This window comes from Anarhichas minor, unplaced genomic scaffold, assembly GCF_050575085.1.
Source record: "Anarhichas minor isolate MPS153535 unplaced genomic scaffold, ASM5057508v1 ptg000022l, whole genome shotgun sequence".
Lineage (NCBI taxonomy): Eukaryota > Metazoa > Chordata > Actinopteri > Perciformes > Anarhichadidae > Anarhichas > Anarhichas minor.
The window spans coordinates 3375820-3394722 of NW_027466468.1; the positions used below are offsets into that span (position 1 = coordinate 3375820).

The 18903-nt window shown below is 40.4% G+C and overlaps 2 protein-coding genes across 2 annotated transcripts; one reads left to right on the plus strand and one right to left on the minus strand.

The window, feature by feature from the left end:
• Nucleotides 1–691: 691 nt before the first annotated feature.
• LOC142955142 (amine sulfotransferase-like) lies at nucleotides 692–13747 on the plus strand. The gene is made up of 7 exons (XM_076096526.1): nucleotides 692–766; nucleotides 5166–5327; nucleotides 6513–6730; nucleotides 8271–8397; nucleotides 8520–8614; nucleotides 8703–8883; nucleotides 10572–13747. Exons 2-7 carry the CDS (start codon nucleotides 5171–5173, stop codon nucleotides 10694–10696), a joined length of 903 nt encoding a protein of 300 aa, XP_075952641.1. The 5' UTR covers nucleotides 692–766; nucleotides 5166–5170; the 3' UTR covers nucleotides 10697–13747.
• An 892-nt stretch (nucleotides 13748–14639) lies between these two features.
• On the minus strand, nucleotides 14640–18811 carry rwdd1 (RWD domain containing 1). The gene is made up of 7 exons (XM_076096524.1): nucleotides 18630–18811; nucleotides 18050–18115; nucleotides 17668–17798; nucleotides 16927–17070; nucleotides 16037–16169; nucleotides 15881–15943; nucleotides 14640–15002 (listed from the first exon to the last, which is right to left on the minus strand). The coding sequence occupies exons 1-7, from the start codon at nucleotides 18700–18702 to the stop codon at nucleotides 14890–14892; spliced, it is 723 nt and encodes a 240-aa protein (XP_075952639.1). The 5' UTR covers nucleotides 18703–18811; the 3' UTR covers nucleotides 14640–14889.
• Between the last annotated feature and the right edge of the window lie 92 nt (nucleotides 18812–18903).

The window sequence follows — 18903 nt, forward strand, 5'->3', positions numbered from 1 at the left end:
CAGGGTTATTTCAGCTTGGATTTACACATTTTTTTAACAGAACTCACAAACTCAGGGTGTGGAGTTGGACAGATGTGACAATCTTGCAGGCACAAAGGGTTTTAATGAAGGGCAGTGAAGTTGCATTTGGGCGAAATTTAGGATCCAGTGTTTGTTTTTTTAACTTGCACTATTTCTGGGGCCTTAAAATCAGGACGTCCTGGGACCTCTGCTGCATCCGGTTCCAACGTCCTTGTTTTTTCTGTCTCTCCTCTGTTTATTCTGTCGAGTTTGTTTATGTTCCTGGTACTTTGGAGAACATGCTGTCTTACTTGGATCACTAACAGCGCTGCTTATGAAACAGCAGACTCTTGTTTTTGGTTTTTGTCCTGTAGCAGTCTCCCATGGCGGTCGTCAGATGGGAAGCATAGTGCTCGTGCATTGAACCACGCGCCGCTGACTGGTAAGTGACCTGCTGGGAATTCCTTCCCTCCGTCCTTCTCTCCCCTCCCCCTCGCTGTAGACACATACTTTTCTGAGGTGGGCTGAGGTGAACAGGAAGCTCTCTCGCTCTCTCTTTTTTTCCGAACAGCGTTGTTTTCCTTTTTTAAAATGTGAGTTTTCAGCGAACAGAAGGAGGCGGGACCGCCCGCACGTATTTAGAGCGATAAAGTGGTGCAGATGTAAGTTGTGCACATGTCCCGATGGTTCACGGAGAGAGGGGATCTTATTAAAACGCTACTGGACGAAGTTGATTCTGCTTCGGACTGAAGAGCGAACAGAGCAGGTACGCAACGCGTTGGTTACTTTACACTTTTGTTTCATGCACCTGTCAATTAAGATTTTGAGCGTGAACACGTCATCTTTTCAGACGTGTGGAAAGATGACATCCAAAATAGTCACTTAGGTCTCTTTGCCTCTGTAGCTTTCTAATAAATACCGAAAGTCAGCTTTAGATAATGCCTCGTTTGCATATTCAAACATAACATTTCAGAAAACTTGTAATACAAAAATGAATAAATAATTATTATTATCTTAAAGTAATCAACTGGGGAAGTTTCATGGTGATGTATTAGTTTTTTCCCCACCACCTGTAAAAAAACATCTAAGGCCGTTTTCTCAAAATTCCTTTTTTCTCAGACTCAATCTCCACTCCAGCAGCACTTCTGCACCACACTGTCCTGTTTCATTCTTTTCTATATTCTGAAGGTTTTTACGGAGGGATTTCCTCCTCTTCTCTCGCCTGATTTCTACAACTTTGTATTACAAAAAACATTTTTTATTGTGTTGTTTTAAAAAAATATGGCTATTGGGTCCGTGCACTAAGTATAATTTATTTTCCATTGTTCACGTTGTATAATGAACAATGTCAGTTTAGGGGTATTACCTAATCTCATGGGTCTACTTGTGTTAATGTAAATGTCTTCTGCTACGTGTGAGTTCGTGGTTCGATAGCTGAGGCTCCCTGAACGCGGTTAACGCTGTCTGTGTTATTGTTGCATTGAATGAACACGTGCAATGCAATTCAGCGCACCATAACACTCGCTTGTTCCATTATCCAACTTTAATAATGAAAACTGAGTAACGGAAGTCGAGTCTGAAACGGAGACAGCTCGCCTTCAAAGTAAAAGTTTACCCTCAATTTTGACTTTATTGCTGGCTCTGTTGTGTTTGCACTTTTAACTATTCTACATAAAATAAAATAAATAAAAATCATTTTGCAGGATTATCCTCTGGGCTGTGTATAGAGTGCTTCATGACTTTCCACAGCATAAAAATCACTTATAGAAGGCAGTCAGCAACAGGGTGCACATATTTCTGCTCACAACACGGGTCTGTATTACAATACTTATTACCAATAGTATTAACATATAAAACATACGTTCACTCTTCAAATTGCTTAACTTTTAACAAATTACAGACGTTTTCTACCTGTGTCTGCTGCCTGTTGGCATCATGGTAACATGGATTTCAGGCCAGCCAATCAGCTCCTTCCAATCTTAAACTTTATTTCAGACTCTTTTGTCATCTATTATCAAGTAGTACTAATCATTATTATTGCAGCTTCCTTGTGAAATGACATTTGATTGATTCAGTGTAGGCAACGCAGAGACACTGTACACATGAAAAGCTAAATTAAGTTGTTCAATAACTTTATGAGAGAAAAATGATAACTGCTGGTTCTATGGCCTCAGTATTTGTCCTCGCGTGTATGTGCCAAAGCTTGTCAAAGCACAACAAGTTTCATGCTACATAGTCGTTTAAAATGGTCAATACACTGTAGTTAATAAACAGGTTCTGGGTTTCATTAAACAACTTTTAATTAATGAACAATGAATTGATCCTGATCAAACTCGCCTTTTCATATTCAGATCCTGTCAGAAAAAGCACTAATATCACACTTAAGAGTTTCCTGAAAACTTTCCTGATTATACTTGTTTTACTTAAGTAACATATCCAATGCAGGACTTTTACTTGTAACAGTTATTTTCAAAGTAATTCAAGTAAAAGTACATACAATAGAGTCAAACCTTTCATATGTCTTCTGTACATATATTTCCCTCTGAAAAGTAGTGGGGTAGAAGTGGCATGACAAGAAAAGACTCAAGTATCTCAAAATTGTACTTAATTACAGTACTTGAGTAAATGTACTTTGTTACATTGAAGATCTGTCAGTGTTGTTTGACAACACGGTCAATAACAATCCTAGGCAGTTGTGGTAATAATGGGAGATATTATTCATATTTTCTTATAACAAAAGGGAAGTTTTACACTTCTTGTTTAAGGTGGCATTTTGTGATGAGTTAGAGATGATAACTGGAAATAAGACTTTTACTGTGCACCCACGGTGTGTACATGCCCCTAGTTTTTGGGTCCAAGTTAGTTTAAATGTTGTGAAATAACTTAAACACAGTATTGCCTACACAAATCTATGCAGCTGTGGCGCTTTTGGCAATAATTCTATTGGCAAATGAATTACACTTAGTGCACGGACCCTATTGACAGTATCGACAGTATTTTCTGGTTAATGAATCATACAAAGAGATATCTAAAATCCTCTAATATGTCAACAAAATGAAACAAGAATCCAACGTTCCAATATTTCTGTTCTGGAAATGTATGCAAATTTGCATATATTCCTCATTTGCATATTCAAACATACATTTTCAGAAAATTTGTAATACAAACAAATTCACCTGGGGTGTCTCCCCTTAAATGAAGATCAACTACAGCCAACGGTCCACATTGTATCTGCAACTATACTCTGTAGCACACAGACATCTTTCGTTGTGTACATATATAAACAGAAACACAGTTTAAACATCACTGCTCCATGAGCTGGAACATTTTACAGCTGTCGTACACCAAATATGTACCAAGCATTATTGAAGTGTGGAGTTCTTATAGTTATAGGCTGCCATGGAATGTTTGCCCGAACCTATTAAAGGCATGATGAGTGGATCCAGTTTATTTACATTTACAAGACTGGGTCGTTTTTCACCATTCGACTATTTAAACCTCCATTCCCACCAGTAGTATTGGTGTGGTTCCATTTCTTCTTAATATTAGTGCTATGTATGTTATGCTGCTATTATTTGTATTAATACATATTACCAGCAAGGCAATGCCTGTAACTGTATTGCATAAAGAAGTCAAGAATGTTGTAGGCTGTGGTTTATAGGATTGATAAAATAATGCCATTTAAAGATTAAGATATTTAGCAATTTAGGACATGAGTCTGATATCGTCCTTTCCTAAATGGCATGATTTGAAATTTGTCCCTGGGTAAAATTAATAAATTAGAAATTGATGTGAAGGAGACCCGTACGGTGTCATTTATCATTATGATGGAAGAGGTGATGATTAGAGGCAATGTTGTGACTGCAAGAAGAGACAGGTCCATTTATTAAATGAAATATGTTGAGGCTAAATAAAGACCTGGTCACATACTGCTGTAAAGCTAACAAAAGTATTTGGAGAAGTAGTTGGAGAATGGTTGGAGTGAGATGGCAAAAACAAATATATATACACCTGGGGTGTTGTTGGCGAAAATAAATTTGAGCATAGTGTCAGCATACTCCCAATTTCAGATGATAACAGACTTAAAGATAAGTCGTAACCTGCCCCTGAATGAAGACTGGCCAATCATAGCGTAGCCTCGACAACTATCCGGCTCTGCTCCATAGACTCTCGTGCCATTGTTTTAAGATTTTCTTCATTTTCAGGCTGTTTTTTTGGATTTGGAGCTGCTCGCGGTTAAACATCGCGCGACAGCGATACTCGTTACCCGGAGAGGCTGGAAGGAGATATGCATTTCTAAAATGTTGCGTTTCTACATAAAAACCTGTGGAGCTAACATTAGTACGTTAGCGCATCATTTTTTAGCATTTGCACTTCTATTGATTTGATTGTAATAGTGATTTAAGACTTACCCGGCTTTACAGGAACAGTGTTTCTTAATTTCATTTTCTTCGGTCTCAATCGCCAGGTGATGTGATGTGGTGGTTTACTTTCACACTGATCTTTAGCTTTAGCTTCTATCTTTTTAACCTTTTTTCACTGCTGAATCTGTTTGACATCCTGTACATATCCTTCAAACGCATATTATAGACGATTCTGTCTGCTTCTCTCTGAAATCACTTTTTCAAATAATGTCTTTAGGGAGTGCAGTTAGTGACAGTGTGGGCTCCATGGTAGCTCTGACGGCGTAGCAGCAGGAGGCGGGGCTCAGCGAAGGGTCAATATAGCATATTGTATTTCAGGAAAATGAAGTGTGTGGTTAGATTCAATGGCATTTTTGAGGTTCCATTTCAAATGGGGCAAACACTTGCCATCATGGTCATTACTTTTAATAACCTATAAGAACAACTTTAAAAATCAAAAAAGAATCAAGCAGAGAAATGTTTTGGAAAATGGAAATGAACCGTTGTAAGATTGAACCGGGATTACATCGCACCTACATCGTTGTAACATTTAGGTTGTCATCACTTTTATAATAATAATACATTCAGACGCACAATGGATGACACTTTAAAATGGCAATAGATGTCGCAATCTTGTGCAAACATTGCGGCGACATACATGTGCTTACTGGACACTGTTGTTTTTCCAATTGCTTTACAACCAACAGAACACACGGATAAGAGTGGGTTAAGGAGACCACGTGTCCTTTTATTTTGCTTTAGCTATCATGGACGTAAATGAGGTCAAGATTCATGACCATGATCTGGTGCCACACAAAGGCTTCAAGTTGATCAACGGGATTCATGATCCAGATGACGTGGACCAGATTTACAACTTGGAGACCAGAGACTCTGATGTGTTTGTCGTCACATACCCGAAATCAGGTGAGAGGAAAACCAAGATGGAAGAGCCCTTTTGTATACACAAAACCTATTTATACTTCATTTTAAAATGCGTCTTGGGCGATTAGATCACCAGAAATTATTCAATATTTTATTTCTTACTTTAAATTGTTCGATTTTTTTCAGTAATCATGTCATGTTGCAGCAAGTGCCTTTTAAAAATTCAAGGGTGCACGACCAAGCGCCGCAACAACTTGCGGCCCCTTCACGCGTTACTCTAAATGTGTGATTCATCCAAGACGCCAATTTTTTTTTTTTTTTTCCCAGGATGGTGAAGTCATGACCAGCCCTACTCTGCCTGTGATTGGCTAGTACTTGTTGCCTTCGCTGGTTGGGTTGGTTAGGTTTAGGCATGAGGACTGAGATCGGTTATAGTTAGGGTAAGAATTTTAGGGTAAGCCAATCAGAAGCAGAGTAGGGTGGATCATGCCTTCGCCACAAGAGGGGAAAAAATTAGGCAAGAACGCAACAAGAAAAGAGGTCTCATTTTTTTCTCCTCTTACTCATCTCGAGTTGGTTCTTACATCAAAGCTGGCTTTGTCCACATTGGTGAAAATTTCGCAAAGCCCATAGAGATATTTTATGTCAATGTTGTGTGTTTTGCCTGGATCACACCAAGAAATAGCTAGACCCGTCTGTATTGTTTTGATTTCTTCTTTTTTTAAATTCGGCAGACTAGGCAGGGGAAGTGCGTTGCTGCCTCCTACCAACGCATTTGATCTTTGCAAAATGAAAAGGACGTGCATTCTAATGCCAGGTGTGAACTTACGTACTTAGAGCCGTCCTCGTGATTGGATCACCCAGGACCAGGTGTAAACAGGGCGACAGAGGAGGAGGCTCCTCCATTAGATACACAGTGGTTCCCAGTGTCCTGCAGTGGAAGAGCACTTAAGGTCAGAGGGATTCTTGGAGCTCTCAGCACAGAGGAAGGAACAAGGCTGATTAGTATGTACACACGAATGTCCTGCTCTTTTGTGTGTTGCAAATTGATTTCAACCGAGTGCAGGGTATCAAATGATCATGTGTTTTGTGGAAAAGAGATACCAGGACAAAGCTCCACACGGAGAACAGGAGAGGTGTGCTCACACACATGGTTGACCTAATTGCTGCCATTGGACACGCAGGGTGTGGGAGATGGAAATGAGGCCTGTCTGCTCTGTTTGACAGGGACCATCTGGATGCAGCAGATCCTGCTGCTCCTCGAGGCAAAGGGAGATCTGACAGCCATCAGCAAGCTCAGCAAATACTCCAATGCTGAGCTCGTCCCCTGGATCGAGGTGTATGGCCACAGACGGACGTTTATCACGGCCCCGTCGCCAAGGATGAGAGTCAGCCATCTGCCATTCCAGTTCATGCCTTCTACTCTGGGCCAGAAGAAGGGCAAGGTCAGCTCTCTAGCCAGGTGTCTTTTTTTTTTTTTTACATACTCACTGAGAAGGTTTCTCTTTGATATGCACGCCAGGTTTCTCTTATCAGGTGTGTACAAATCTGGTGTTGGTTAACGTTAATCTTTTTAAAATAACATTGTGACGGAACATGTTCAGAGAAACTCGTATTTTCTTCAGCCACTATAAAAACAAACAAAAAAACAAGCCAACAAAATTTGCTAGCCAGTATTAGCCAACATGAGGCATCATCCGAGAATGATCTGCCTCCACCTACAGAAAGTACTACAGAAAATAAGCGGGAACGTCCAATGAGAGCTGGTGGAAGGGGTCGAACAAACAGGACTTTCACAGAGGAGACCACTGTTCATGTCGTGTGTGAAACCAAACATAACATCACCTAAGAAAGTCCAGTAAGGGTGGTTGCTTTTTATCAACGCTGGTTACGGTTGTTATGTTATAACTTTAACACTAGTTAAAGCTAGTTCAGCAGAATTCATAGAAATCTCTCCAGCTGTTGTTGCATGTTCTGGACCAAAGTGTTGGATCATTCTTAAGCCTTGCGGCCAAGGTGACAACAAACAGAAACCCCAATCATTTAGTTCCAGCAGTTTTGTTGCCCTGTCTTCATCCTGCTTTGCACTGTTGATTGTAGCAGTTGGTCATGTGACTTCCTGTTCTGTAGCTGTAGGACATGGCACACACCCAAATCGTCCCATAAATACTGATAGGCCAATTTCAGGTCTCAGAAGAGTAGCTTTGGCCAGCGAGAGGTAGGGGTGGGCGGGAATCGACCTGTAGCTTGTGCTGGACCGCGCTTGGCTTGTCGCCATGACACGACTCGGGAAGGACTCAAAACAGACATTTCTCCGTTCTCAGCTGAGATGGATGCAGAAATGTCTGTTTGAGTAACAGGAAGTGATGTTCAGGAAGTTCCTTGTGCCCAATGAACTCAGAGTGAGCATCTCAGTATATAATCCTTATAATCCTGTGCCTCAAAGTCCACAAAATTGGCTTCATTCGTAAATCGGCTACAATTTACAGTTATATTAACATGTTTACATTAATATTTATTTGGTTTGACTACAGTATTGTTAGTTTACTCTCATCTACATACGTATCAGTGGTTAAAGCATTGGTGCTTGTGTACATGTTATTTACTGTTTTATCTCATCCTTCATTACTTGCATTGAAATACTTTTAAGCACCTGTCCACTTTGGTTTATGATCGTAGTCTTTTATCTACTCATGTACTAGAGATAATATTTAGTACTTACAAACAAAGGCACTTACTTTTTGTATTGTTGTGCTCTTTTTCAGTTTTACAAAATTCCATATTTTCCTCCATTAAATCCTGCCAAATGCAACAACCTGTCTGTTCCTTGGAGAATACAGTGCTGGAAAATATATTGTCAAGCTGGCTGTATAGCTGAAAATACATTTCCTAAAACAACTTTTAGTGAGGACAGCATAGTCTGTCTGTCCCCAATAAACAGGATAGAGTTGTAAACTGTTGACACCCAGACTGTTCCTCTTTTAGGTGATCTACGTGGCAAGAAATCCCAAAGATGTCCTTGTGTCTTACTTCTACTTCCATAAGGTTGCAAACATGTTGGAAACTCCAACGGATTTCGACAACTTCTTTGAAAAATTCATGAGAGGAGATGGCAAGTTCTTCTTCTGTCACTCGCAAAATAGTGGTGCTTGTGACATTTTCTCAGCAGTGCAGCTCATGATGATTGTCTGCAGTGTGGTGGTGGTGGTAACAGTTATGCCTTATTCATTGCAGTGTTTGGTTCCAGCTGGTTTGAGCACATTAAGACGTGGTACTCGCACAAGGATGATATTAACATGCTGTTCATCACTTACGAAGAGATGATTCAAGTAGGAGCTGAAATCATTTCAATCTGAAACACACAAGGATCTTAAAAAAAAAAAAAGAAGAATTTATGCTACTGCGCTTTATGTTCAGGACCTGCATTCAGCAGTGGAGAGGATCGCCTTGTTCCTGGGTAAAGAGCTGACCGATGAGCAGCTGGCCGATGTGGTGAAACACAGCACCTTCAACAACATGAAGAATATCCCACAGGCCAACTATGAGCGGGTACCAGGTGAACTGCTCAGCCACCACCAGGGAAGATTCATGAGGAAAGGTAAGAGTTTACCGCTTCAGATGCGCACAGGAACTCTGTTGTGGCTCACTTTGCTCAACCGCTAATTGATAATGATTAAAACCAAGACAAATTCACCTGTCGACTCAAGTTGCAGATTTTTTTAACGAAGAATAATTCATAACATAATAAAAAATAACAACTTTGAAAAATTTGAAGAAGATTGGACAAAGAATGACCATTCTACAGTGTTTCTTCCATGAAGAGATCCAGGCGGAGCTCTAAAAGGATATTTGGACGTGGTGTGTGAGTAGCGGACTTGCTGTGCGTAATGGCTGCGACCGAGCGCACGGGTAGCTCAGTTACGCAAGGTCATACGTTGGTTGACGGTTTATAGAAGAAGAAGATAAGGTTTGTACTATAAGTACTAGCGTTTTCTGAAGCCACTAGCTCCATGGTAACATCCGCTAGCACATTGTCGGGTCTGTAATGTGTCTTTTTCCGTCGAAATGCTGCAAGATCCGACTTGCAGCGGTTATGGCGACTTTGGACAGTGTGTGTTTGGGCTCCTTTTGTGGAAAATCCATAAAAAATGAAAGAATATTGATGATTTCTTTGCAAAGATGAGGATTTTGGGCATGCTGGGATACCAAATACGGACATGTTTTGTGACGTAGTTTGCGCAAACAAGCCGTAGGAACGGAGAGGGAGGGGATCGAGGACGCCCTCGCGGAGTTGAACAGGCAAAACCCTTGTCAAATAAATGAGATGATACAATGTGATGATCACAAAGACATTTATTTATCATGTGTATGTAAACCTGCAAAGACAACAAGAAGCCCAACAGGCTTTCCCACGAGCGTTGGATGTTTCGTCGCTAGGTGTCGCTTTATTTTCGAAGGCTTCAGTGCTTCGTTTGATAGCATTAGCTCACATTCCACACACTGAGCCCTCGGCTCTGCCTCGTTGCCTCCGTTCACAAAGCCGTACTTAAGAAAGTCAGGATTGTACTTGCGCACACATTTAGACTTTGGGGGGGGGGTATGGCACCACTGTCGTCTTCATTTTTTCTTTATAAAAACTTATCCATAACTTTCGCTACAGGCTAGCGGCTAGCTGAGTGTCTTCTTCTGCTTTATTGGAGCTTGTTAAACAACTGACTGACGCATTACCGCCACCAGGTGGTGGGAAGCTATATTGTAACTGAGCGTCTCATGGAGAACAGTAATATCTCTGGTGTCTTCAATTGATAACCTATGCGGTCCCGCGGCCCTCGCGGCCCACAGGTGCAAAACTGAAAGTTTTTTGCGGCCCTCTAGGTGGCGCTCGCGGCCCCATCATGGTTAAGAATCACTGCCTTACACCACTATATCTTTACATATTTAACAGTTGTTTGCTACTATATTAATGGTCTGCATCTCGAATTTAGCACATGTAAGTCCAACATTTATCTGTTTTGTTCTCCACCAACTCCCGAGTTCAGAGTTGCACCTTTCACATAAAAGCAGTATTTTGATCCATTGTTGTTAATATGTAAATATTGAGCTGCTGTATTAGTGATGTTTGAGGAAAACGCATGCGCACACGGTGTCACCAGCCTGCCAGTGATGAGCTTTACTGGGACGGCATAATATGCAATGCACTGAATAGCCAGACTAATGATACATGGCAGAGTGAGGATGGATGACTATAACCTTTGTTCTTCTCCTTTCATGTACTGTGAACACCAGGCACCATCGGTGACTGGAAGAGTCACTTCACTGTGGCCCAGAACGAGATGTTTGACAAGGTCTTCCACGGAGAGATGGCAGATATTCCTCTGTTTTTTGTCTGGGACATCAAGGACATTGCGTGATCAGTTGTTGGTCGCATGACAACACTAAGAAGAAGATAGTCACAGTTGCAGCTTCATGAACACAAAAAGCATTATTCACGTCAGCATCTCTTTACCCTTGTCAGACCAGAGGCTCTGCTTTCCTGCAGTTTTCCAAAGCACACTATAGCATTTCCTTCATTCCAGCCACCCATTGGTTTCCATTTATTTTAGTTTACTTTGAAAATCTATGTAAAGTTGCATTGAGTACAGAATATGTAGTCATTTTTACATAGTAGACTTAATAGTAGCTCTGACCTAGCAAACATTTAACTTGCATGACTGATCAGCTGTTTCCGCTGTTGGAAGTGGAAATAGCTGGCATTAATTTGTCTCATGGCCGATATTAGCTGATGACTTGAAAGAACAATTCAATCAAATTGCCCAATTGAAACAAATTCCATATGACCTCTCTCGATTTTTCTCTCGTCTGCGTTCACAACCTCTTCTACTCTGTTTACTGGCGAGCTACAGCAATGCGCAGAGTCGAGCCTATGCCGCCAACTTCTCGACGAAACTACGGTTGGCGTAGCCAAATTTATTCGTCCCAAACCAATTGACAGAAACATGCTTAATGCTCATTTCTCTTTTGCGACATTTCAAAATACTGCCAAAAATTCGCTTCACAACTGAAACGCGCTACTGTTACCGTCAATCTTCAGGTTCTGGAGTCGGGTAATCCCTCACAGGGAGCATTCCGTTTGTCGCGGTTAAACTATCGTCTCTTGCCAATTCAGTGCACACCCTGTAAATCAATCTTCGCTCACAACTCTTTCACCATGGACCAATACCTTTGGCAATGCTAAACGCAAGCTTTCTTTTCACTGTATACATCCAGCAGTTTGAATGTATATGCATGTTTAGTTTTATACTGTTGTAAAAAGGAAGGCGAATTTGATTTGAAGTAAAACTTGTAAAAACACTAGTATGTTGTATGGACTTCTATTGCTGCTAAATATATAGCATGACTATGATGGTCACATAAAAATAATGGTGAAAGAGTGTTGTGGACCACACTTACTGTTTGTGTCAAATGCCATAGAAATGTGAGCTAAACTGCAGAGGAGTGGCCCGAATCACATTACGTGGACTTGTGTCAGACTAAAGTCAGAGATCTGATGAATGACTAAATCAAAAAAGACCTGCGACTTCAATGACAGGTGGCTTCACTTTATCTTTTTTGACTTGGAACGACTTGATTCAAAATTATATTATAACTACAGAGGTGCGCTGGCTCTGTGCAGCTAAACTGCATTTCAGTGTAACACTTCCTCTGAACAGTCCCGCTGTGTGTTTAGTTCTATTAGCTGTTAGCTCTGTTAGCTGTATTAGCCCCGATAGCTGTTAGCTCTGTTAGCTAACACAATGCAGGACTCTGCTGCTCACTTGCGGCTAACGGCTAACTAACGCTCCTCCTACTGACATGAGAAGATGCTGCGTTGTAGTCAGCTCTCTGTTGAGTTTGTTGTTTGTGAAGCGATAGTTATGTATACAAAACCTACATGCCTGCAAATGTCAGTCGCGTGCAAATCAAAAGAGGTGTAATTTTAGCGGGAGCAAGAAATCCAAATTGAAGCAGTTGTTGATCGCTTGCGGCCCCTACCGGCCGGTTAAGAGCAGTCGGAGTCTGCAGTCAATGACATTATAAAACATTCAATAAAATATGTTTTCAAAGAGTGTAAATCACTGCAACCACGAGGGGTCCTTGAGCATAATCAGAAATGAGATGAGATATGTACGAGATGCTCACACAACCACGCACAGCCGACCGAATACATGATCTCCTTGCGGAGATAACTATTCTTCATTTTCCTTCCAACAGATACACAATCATTTGTCGTTTCTCACGTCGCAGTGCGTTTTTGTCTTCACATCTGATGGCGATAATCTGAGGTGCTTGTCTGTGTGTCTGCTGCTCTGTGCTGACAAAACACTGCTCTGTTATTAGCCAATCGATTTATAGTATCTGTGTTATACCAACAATTTTGAATGTTATAAAAGTTTATATGAAAGAAATGTTGTTAATACAGATTGCAAAATGCTTTCATTATTTTTGTAATTTTTTCTAAATTTTTGTAAATACTGTTTCCATGATTGTGTGTATTGACCATTCAGATTATCAGCAGTAAATTGCAATTTTCAGACAATCTTCATCATTTTACTCTGCGGCTGACTGGTGTGGTGACGTATAACTATGTATTCTTTTTACAGTTTATCAAAAGTGAAACATTGCATTGTGGGATTTTTCACTAAACACGGTGTACATGCTATGGACAGCACCTTTCTTTTCTTCCATTGTTAGCATATATATATATATAAGATATTACACTAGGTAGCAGAAAAGGAGTTATTTGGACACAGAGTCTGGGCTGCCGTGGGACTGTAAAGCCTGTCGATACATTGTGTGTTACATTGTATCTTTGTATAGAAAAATAGCGTTTGTCTTGTGGGGAGACACTACAGGGAAAAACAATATTTTTTCATGCACTTGTCAATTTTTAGATTTTGGCATTTTGTCTTCTTTCAGGCTAGTGGAAAGAAATCCTCCAAAATACACATTTAGGTGTTTATTTTACTATTTTGTCTATTTGCTTCTGTGGATTTCTCCTAAATTCCCCAAAAGTTACCATTTGATAATGCTTAATTTGCATATTCAAACAGAACTTCAAGATTTGTTTTTCTAGTAAGTAATCAACTGGGGACGTTTCATGGTGATATATATTACTATAATTTATTACTCTATTCACCTGTAGTGTCTTCAAAATGTAAGTTTACAAAACAGATCTTTAAAGGCCCTTTTCTCCAAATTAGTTTTTTTCTCAGACTCTGATCCAGAAATCTCCACTTCAGTAGCTCTTACGTACACCAAACTTCAGTTCCATTCCTCTATTCTGAAGGTTTATAATGAGGTTTGTTCATGTCATTCATAGCCTGATTTATATATTTTTTTATGTCTGCTGACTGTATTTTCTGACATATGGAGATATACAAAATTCCCTTTGTTAAAACCTTTGACTGTCAATAAAATGAAACAAGAAACGGGCTTTATCCTCTGTTCTGAAAACGTATGCAGATTAGCACACATTTGATAAGATATCCAATAATATAATGGGTCATTCGCATGTGTAAAACATTTTATGAAATCTTTTAGTTTATTGACCTATTGACCTGGGGATCGCCTAATTATTTAGAAAATAGGACCATCTGTATTTGTAGTCACATGTATTCATCAATTAAGTAGATATAATTACCAAAGTATTGTACTTACAATTGCACTAATTAACGTTTTCAGTTACAATGGATCAGTTATTTGTTTGTATTACTGTTTTGAAGTACTTGCAATTCAATATTTTGATGTTTTGCTACGTCTACTCCCCCACATTTCAGAAGCAAATACTGCATTTGTTTGACTCCTTCTTCATATGAAAGCTTTAGTTACTAATTACTTTGCAGAGCCACATGGTCAATATATAAAATATATATACTACATTTCCAACATGTGATGTACATTTGAAATAATTTATATAATTCAACTGCAGTAGAAGCTTTCGACTCCCCCTGAACCAGCTACAACATAGTGATGCGGTTCACATCCATGATAAAACTCTCCATAAAGAGTGCTTTTCATTTTCATAGTTGATTTTATATATTTTGCTGCCAATACTGTTATTTAGTGGTGGATTCTGCCAATCTGGAAACAAAATCTTGATAATTGAACTCAATACAACAATTGCACCTTTAAATAAGAGAGTGAATGCAGTAATCTTACTTGTAATGGAGTATTATTCTACTTTCATGCCAGGAAAACATCTGAATACTTCTTCTACTCCCTGGCCATACGTGATATTATACTGCCCCCTTCTGGCCAAGTAGCAGGCCTGTCACCGGGACGTCCTGCATGTCAAACAGCACCAGAGCCAAGTCACACGTTTAGTCGGTCAATTTAATTGTTCAGGCATAGAAATTAACACTCGATGGTGTGTGTGTGTGTGTGTGTGTGTGTGTGTGTGTGTGTGTGTGTGTGTGTGTGTGTGTGTGTGTGTGTGTTGCATTCACGAGGATACCCTCTCCAACTGTTGTTAAGAGTCTTTCAAAACTAAATTTGTCTGGTCAGATGATGGTATCCCAGAGAGGAGCAGGTGTGGTTCCCGTCAGTCCTCTGTCCTACTCCAGCTTTAGTCCTCATCACTCCCCATCGCTAAAGGGTTAAAGTCCGGGTCGTCCTCATCCAAGTCCAAGTCCTCAATGTCCTGGAAGAGTGACTCATCCACTTCCACGTTGTTCCCAGCTGCGGAGGAGAGAAACATAGACTGTGTATAAGAAGTGGACGCAGTCGCTGTGACGTCAGCCATTGGTTTGTGGACTGCCATTTTGAAGCCTCGAGTTCGTCATTTTGGCTGTCGCCATCTTGGTTTTTGGCCGTCACCATCGCGGGTGCACGTGAGCATAAAACTAGTGCTAAAAACAAACCAATCTCCAATAGACCAACTCTGAACTAAAGACTACAGCTTTTTTAGACATGTTTTACAATGTTCAATGGCTTATGTTTCACACTGACTCTGTTCTGGACAGGTATATTTATTGCCTCTTTATATATGCATTACAAGATTATTGATCCTAACCCCCTTGACTGCATTGTCATCAGAAAGTTATGCCACCTATCTCACAGGGTGGAGGAGGTGATGTCCCGTCTTAAACTTGAACGGCTTAAATGCACCGCCTGAGGAACCAAGAAATATTTGAACCCTTTTCACTTTTTTTCATATTTGTGTTTTTGTTTTGTTTTTATATATTTACATACCTCTCAATAATCAGTTTTTGGAGTATTAAATACTATTGTGATTGAATAATGTATGTGAAAATCAATAAAAAAAATTATATATATATATATATTTGGACAATAACAAATATGTTTGTACTAGAAAAAGATCACACCTGAATCCACTCTAAAACATGTCTTTAAAATCAGTGCATTATGACGAAAGATATCATCCGACGAACAAACAACCCAGACACAACGATGACATTTCACTTATGGAATTAAAGTTAATGTTGCTGTGCAATAAAATAAAATAGTTTTTTGTAAATTGGAGTAAACCACTTGTTTTCAGCCCCAGTAACAACATGATGTGATACCTTAAAAAGAGCATCAGTTCAAACACTCACCTTCTTCAAGGAACTGAATGTCAGACGTGTCCAGGTTGTGGTCCGTCTCAAACAGCTGTTTACCTGGTGAGGAAAAGATTAAGTTCTCTTCAGTTCATATGTTTGGAATCATCTTTGCAAGCTGAGAGCCTTGAAGTTAAAGCGTCAAGAGTTTACCGGTGAGTTTGAGCTTCCCTCCCTGCTCCTCCTCTTTCTGTATTTTACTCCTCAGCTCAACCATCTCCAGCTCAAACTTGGCTTTCCACGTCAGGAAGTTTTCAATGGTTACCACGGTGCCCTGGAACAACACCTGACAAAACACACACGCATCATTACACACGACGCCATCATTGACGGTAACTTGGGTATTTTTTTCAACCTGGATCCTATTTTTTTCTCTCTCTAAGTGACTAAAGGGGACAACTTCTTTTAATCGGTCCAGTATTGAGGGAGAACGCTGCAAACGGCAGCTACTGAACAGGCTGCAATGGAATCGCTCGGAGCGTCAATGTACGTCCACTAAAAGTGCCACTGACCAACGAGCCAGTGGCTCAGATTGATATTAGACGTGTCTGGCATAGAAAACTCTCTTTTTTTACTTTTCACTTTATTCAAGAGTGCCGGTGTTGTCAAAGTTTGTTGTGTTGGAGTAAAGAAAACGTAGCTCAGTGTTATCTGAAAGATTTTCAAAGTCGTGGCTGAATATTTAGATGATTTCGACAACGTGGACGAGAACGAGGCTTCTGAGACACGCAAAACCAAACAGACCGATCATGCGAAAGATAAAGAAAAATGTTTTAATTCTCTGTCGGGTTCTTTCCATAATGTTGTCTGACACTTATAATAACACTCTGAGCCTGTCAGTGGCAACAACAGGCACTTTTAGTGGACGTACATTGACGGAGAGCAGACTGGACAATTTCTGTACTGTTGCACCCTTTTGTCCCCAAACAACTAGAGACTAGAAGTGAGAAATAAGACTGAAATCGATGATTTGGTATTGAGTCATCGCAATGTGGAAGAAATAGGTTAAATGAATGCCACGTGTACATTTCTCCTGTTCCCACCTTCTCTGCTTCCTCTAACTCAGCCTCTCTCCGCTGTTTCTCCTCTTCTCGTCTGTTTTTCATCATATCCACTATTTCGTTGAGTTTCTCCTGAACGGCTGTCACCAGGGTGAAGATCATCACCATGCCCATGTTTTCCTCTGCCTGCAGAGGAACCCCATAAAACACATTGTTGGTACGGGTTACACTGGTAACAGACAGATACTCTATAGTGCATGGAGCCGATCAGACAGCAGGCCGCTCGTTACGTGTTCTCAGCTTCTGATTGGATAAACATACTGGTTGTCTATGGGAAGAGTAACAAGTGAATTAGCTCGAGAGGTATATGTAGATTAGTTCCAAAGAAAGCACTACACAAACAAAAGTAGAACTATTAAAGCAGTTATATATATATATATTCTAATATATACACACTGTATATATATTCTAATATGTAGAGGAAGCCAGTGCTATGATGCTAGGACAGCTGTGATCATGCCTGTTAAAAGACTGGCAGCAGAATACTGAACCAGTTGTAGCTGTGAAAGTTGCCACTGACAACACTGCCAGAATAAAAAGAGTTGCAAGTTGCAATAGTCAAGTCTAGACAACAACAACAACAACAAAAAACGTTGCAAAGCCATCTCGTGTGAACAACTCCAGATAGACAGATGGCAGGTTGACAGACCAGCAGTGGATACAGGATTTGGACCAGGAACCCATATCTGTTGAAGAGATAATATTAAGTTGAGACAGACAGACCTGCTGCTGCAGTAAGGTGAGGATGTCCTCCGCGTCGTTGTCCTCCAGGTTCTCCTGGGAGTGGATCTCCCACAGCGGAGGCTCATCCGGGTATTTCTCTACGTACGTGAACTTAAGCGTTGCTTCCACGACTGCAAGAAAGCAGACAGCTTGTGTGATTACAGTCAGCTTTATTTTCACTTTACAAGCTTTCCAGTTCTGTGGCATGTTTATTACACAGCTTACACAAGTCAAATCGACTCTGGCATGCTATTTCCCTCACACTCACCATATTGTGATTATGTCCTTTACAATTTTCACCTTTCAACAAAGCCAAAGGTGAGATTTCTATAACAATTGGCGTGCGTGCATTGGATGACATTTTTTGACTCAGCATACTCACTTTCACCATTTTCGTCTGCATCTGATGTCACAGTGATGGTGAAGCTGGTGGGGTCGTCTGAAAGCACTACAAACACACGTGGATTCATGTCATCATCTTGATACTTCATATCAATGAACAATCTTCCGAGGTTACTACATGAGGCATCATCACTGAATACATTTAATGTCGGAAGGATTGTCATGATACAACAATAACATGGATTAAAAGCTATATATTACAGTGATATATGCAGAATATAAATGCACACGACCATTGTATATGGTGCTCAGTGTGGGGAGAAGAGTTACACGGAATTTGAATGGAGTTTGGCGTAACTTAGTTATCCTACCATACGATATATACAGTAAAGGCCCACTGTCACAGCGTGTCAAGTCAGTGCTGCATGTCTGACATTTACCTGGAGTACAGTTACAACGACACTGAATATATACCACTGGGTGACAAAGGAAATAGTTAGCTATTGTTGGATTTATCTTTGAGTAAGTAACGTTGCCAGTCAGCTAGCTGGCGCGCTAGCTTGCTAGCTAACTCCTGTCTTTCGCTTCTCCGTCTTGGATGACTTTGGTGGAATCCACACCTGTGTAAGAGTCTGGGTAGATGGACTCTATAGCTTCGAGTTCATTCCTTTGCTCTTCGGCGTAGTCTGTCATTTTGGCGTGGCTGCAGGTTATCTGGAAGTTGGACAAATCATCACCGCTACGTTCAAGCTAACACACACACTGGCTGTGCTGCGTGCTCCACAGTGGTGATGGAGGATATCGGTGTTCGACTTTTTTGGTCTGATACCGGTGTAGTTACCGACCCGTGTAAAATGTAATTTAGGGGAGAGACAGCTGTTTGGACATTCTCAT

Excerpts from the sequence above, each read along its gene's own strand:
- LOC142955142 (XM_076096526.1), top strand. The coding sequence starts at position 5,171 with ATGGACGTAAATGAGGTCAAGATTCATGACCATGATCTGGTGCCACAC. Across the intron at positions 6,731-8,270 it reads TGGGCCAGAAGAAGGGCAAG|GTGATCTACGTGGCAAGAAA; the intron begins GTCAGCTCTCTA and ends TTCCTCTTTTAG. Across the intron at positions 8,398-8,519 it reads AAAATTCATGAGAGGAGATG|TGTTTGGTTCCAGCTGGTTT; the intron begins GCAAGTTCTTCT and ends TATTCATTGCAG.
- rwdd1 (XM_076096524.1), bottom strand. The coding sequence starts at position 18,702 with ATGACAGACTACGCCGAAGAGCAAAGGAATGAACTCGAAGCTATAGAG. Across the intron at positions 17,799-18,049 it reads TGCAGACGAAAATGGTGAAA|TCGTGGAAGCAACGCTTAAG; the intron begins GTGAGTATGCTG and ends GCTTTCTTGCAG. Across the intron at positions 16,170-16,926 it reads AGTTAGAGGAAGCAGAGAAG|GTGTTGTTCCAGGGCACCGT; the intron begins GTGGGAACAGGA and ends GTGTTTTGTCAG.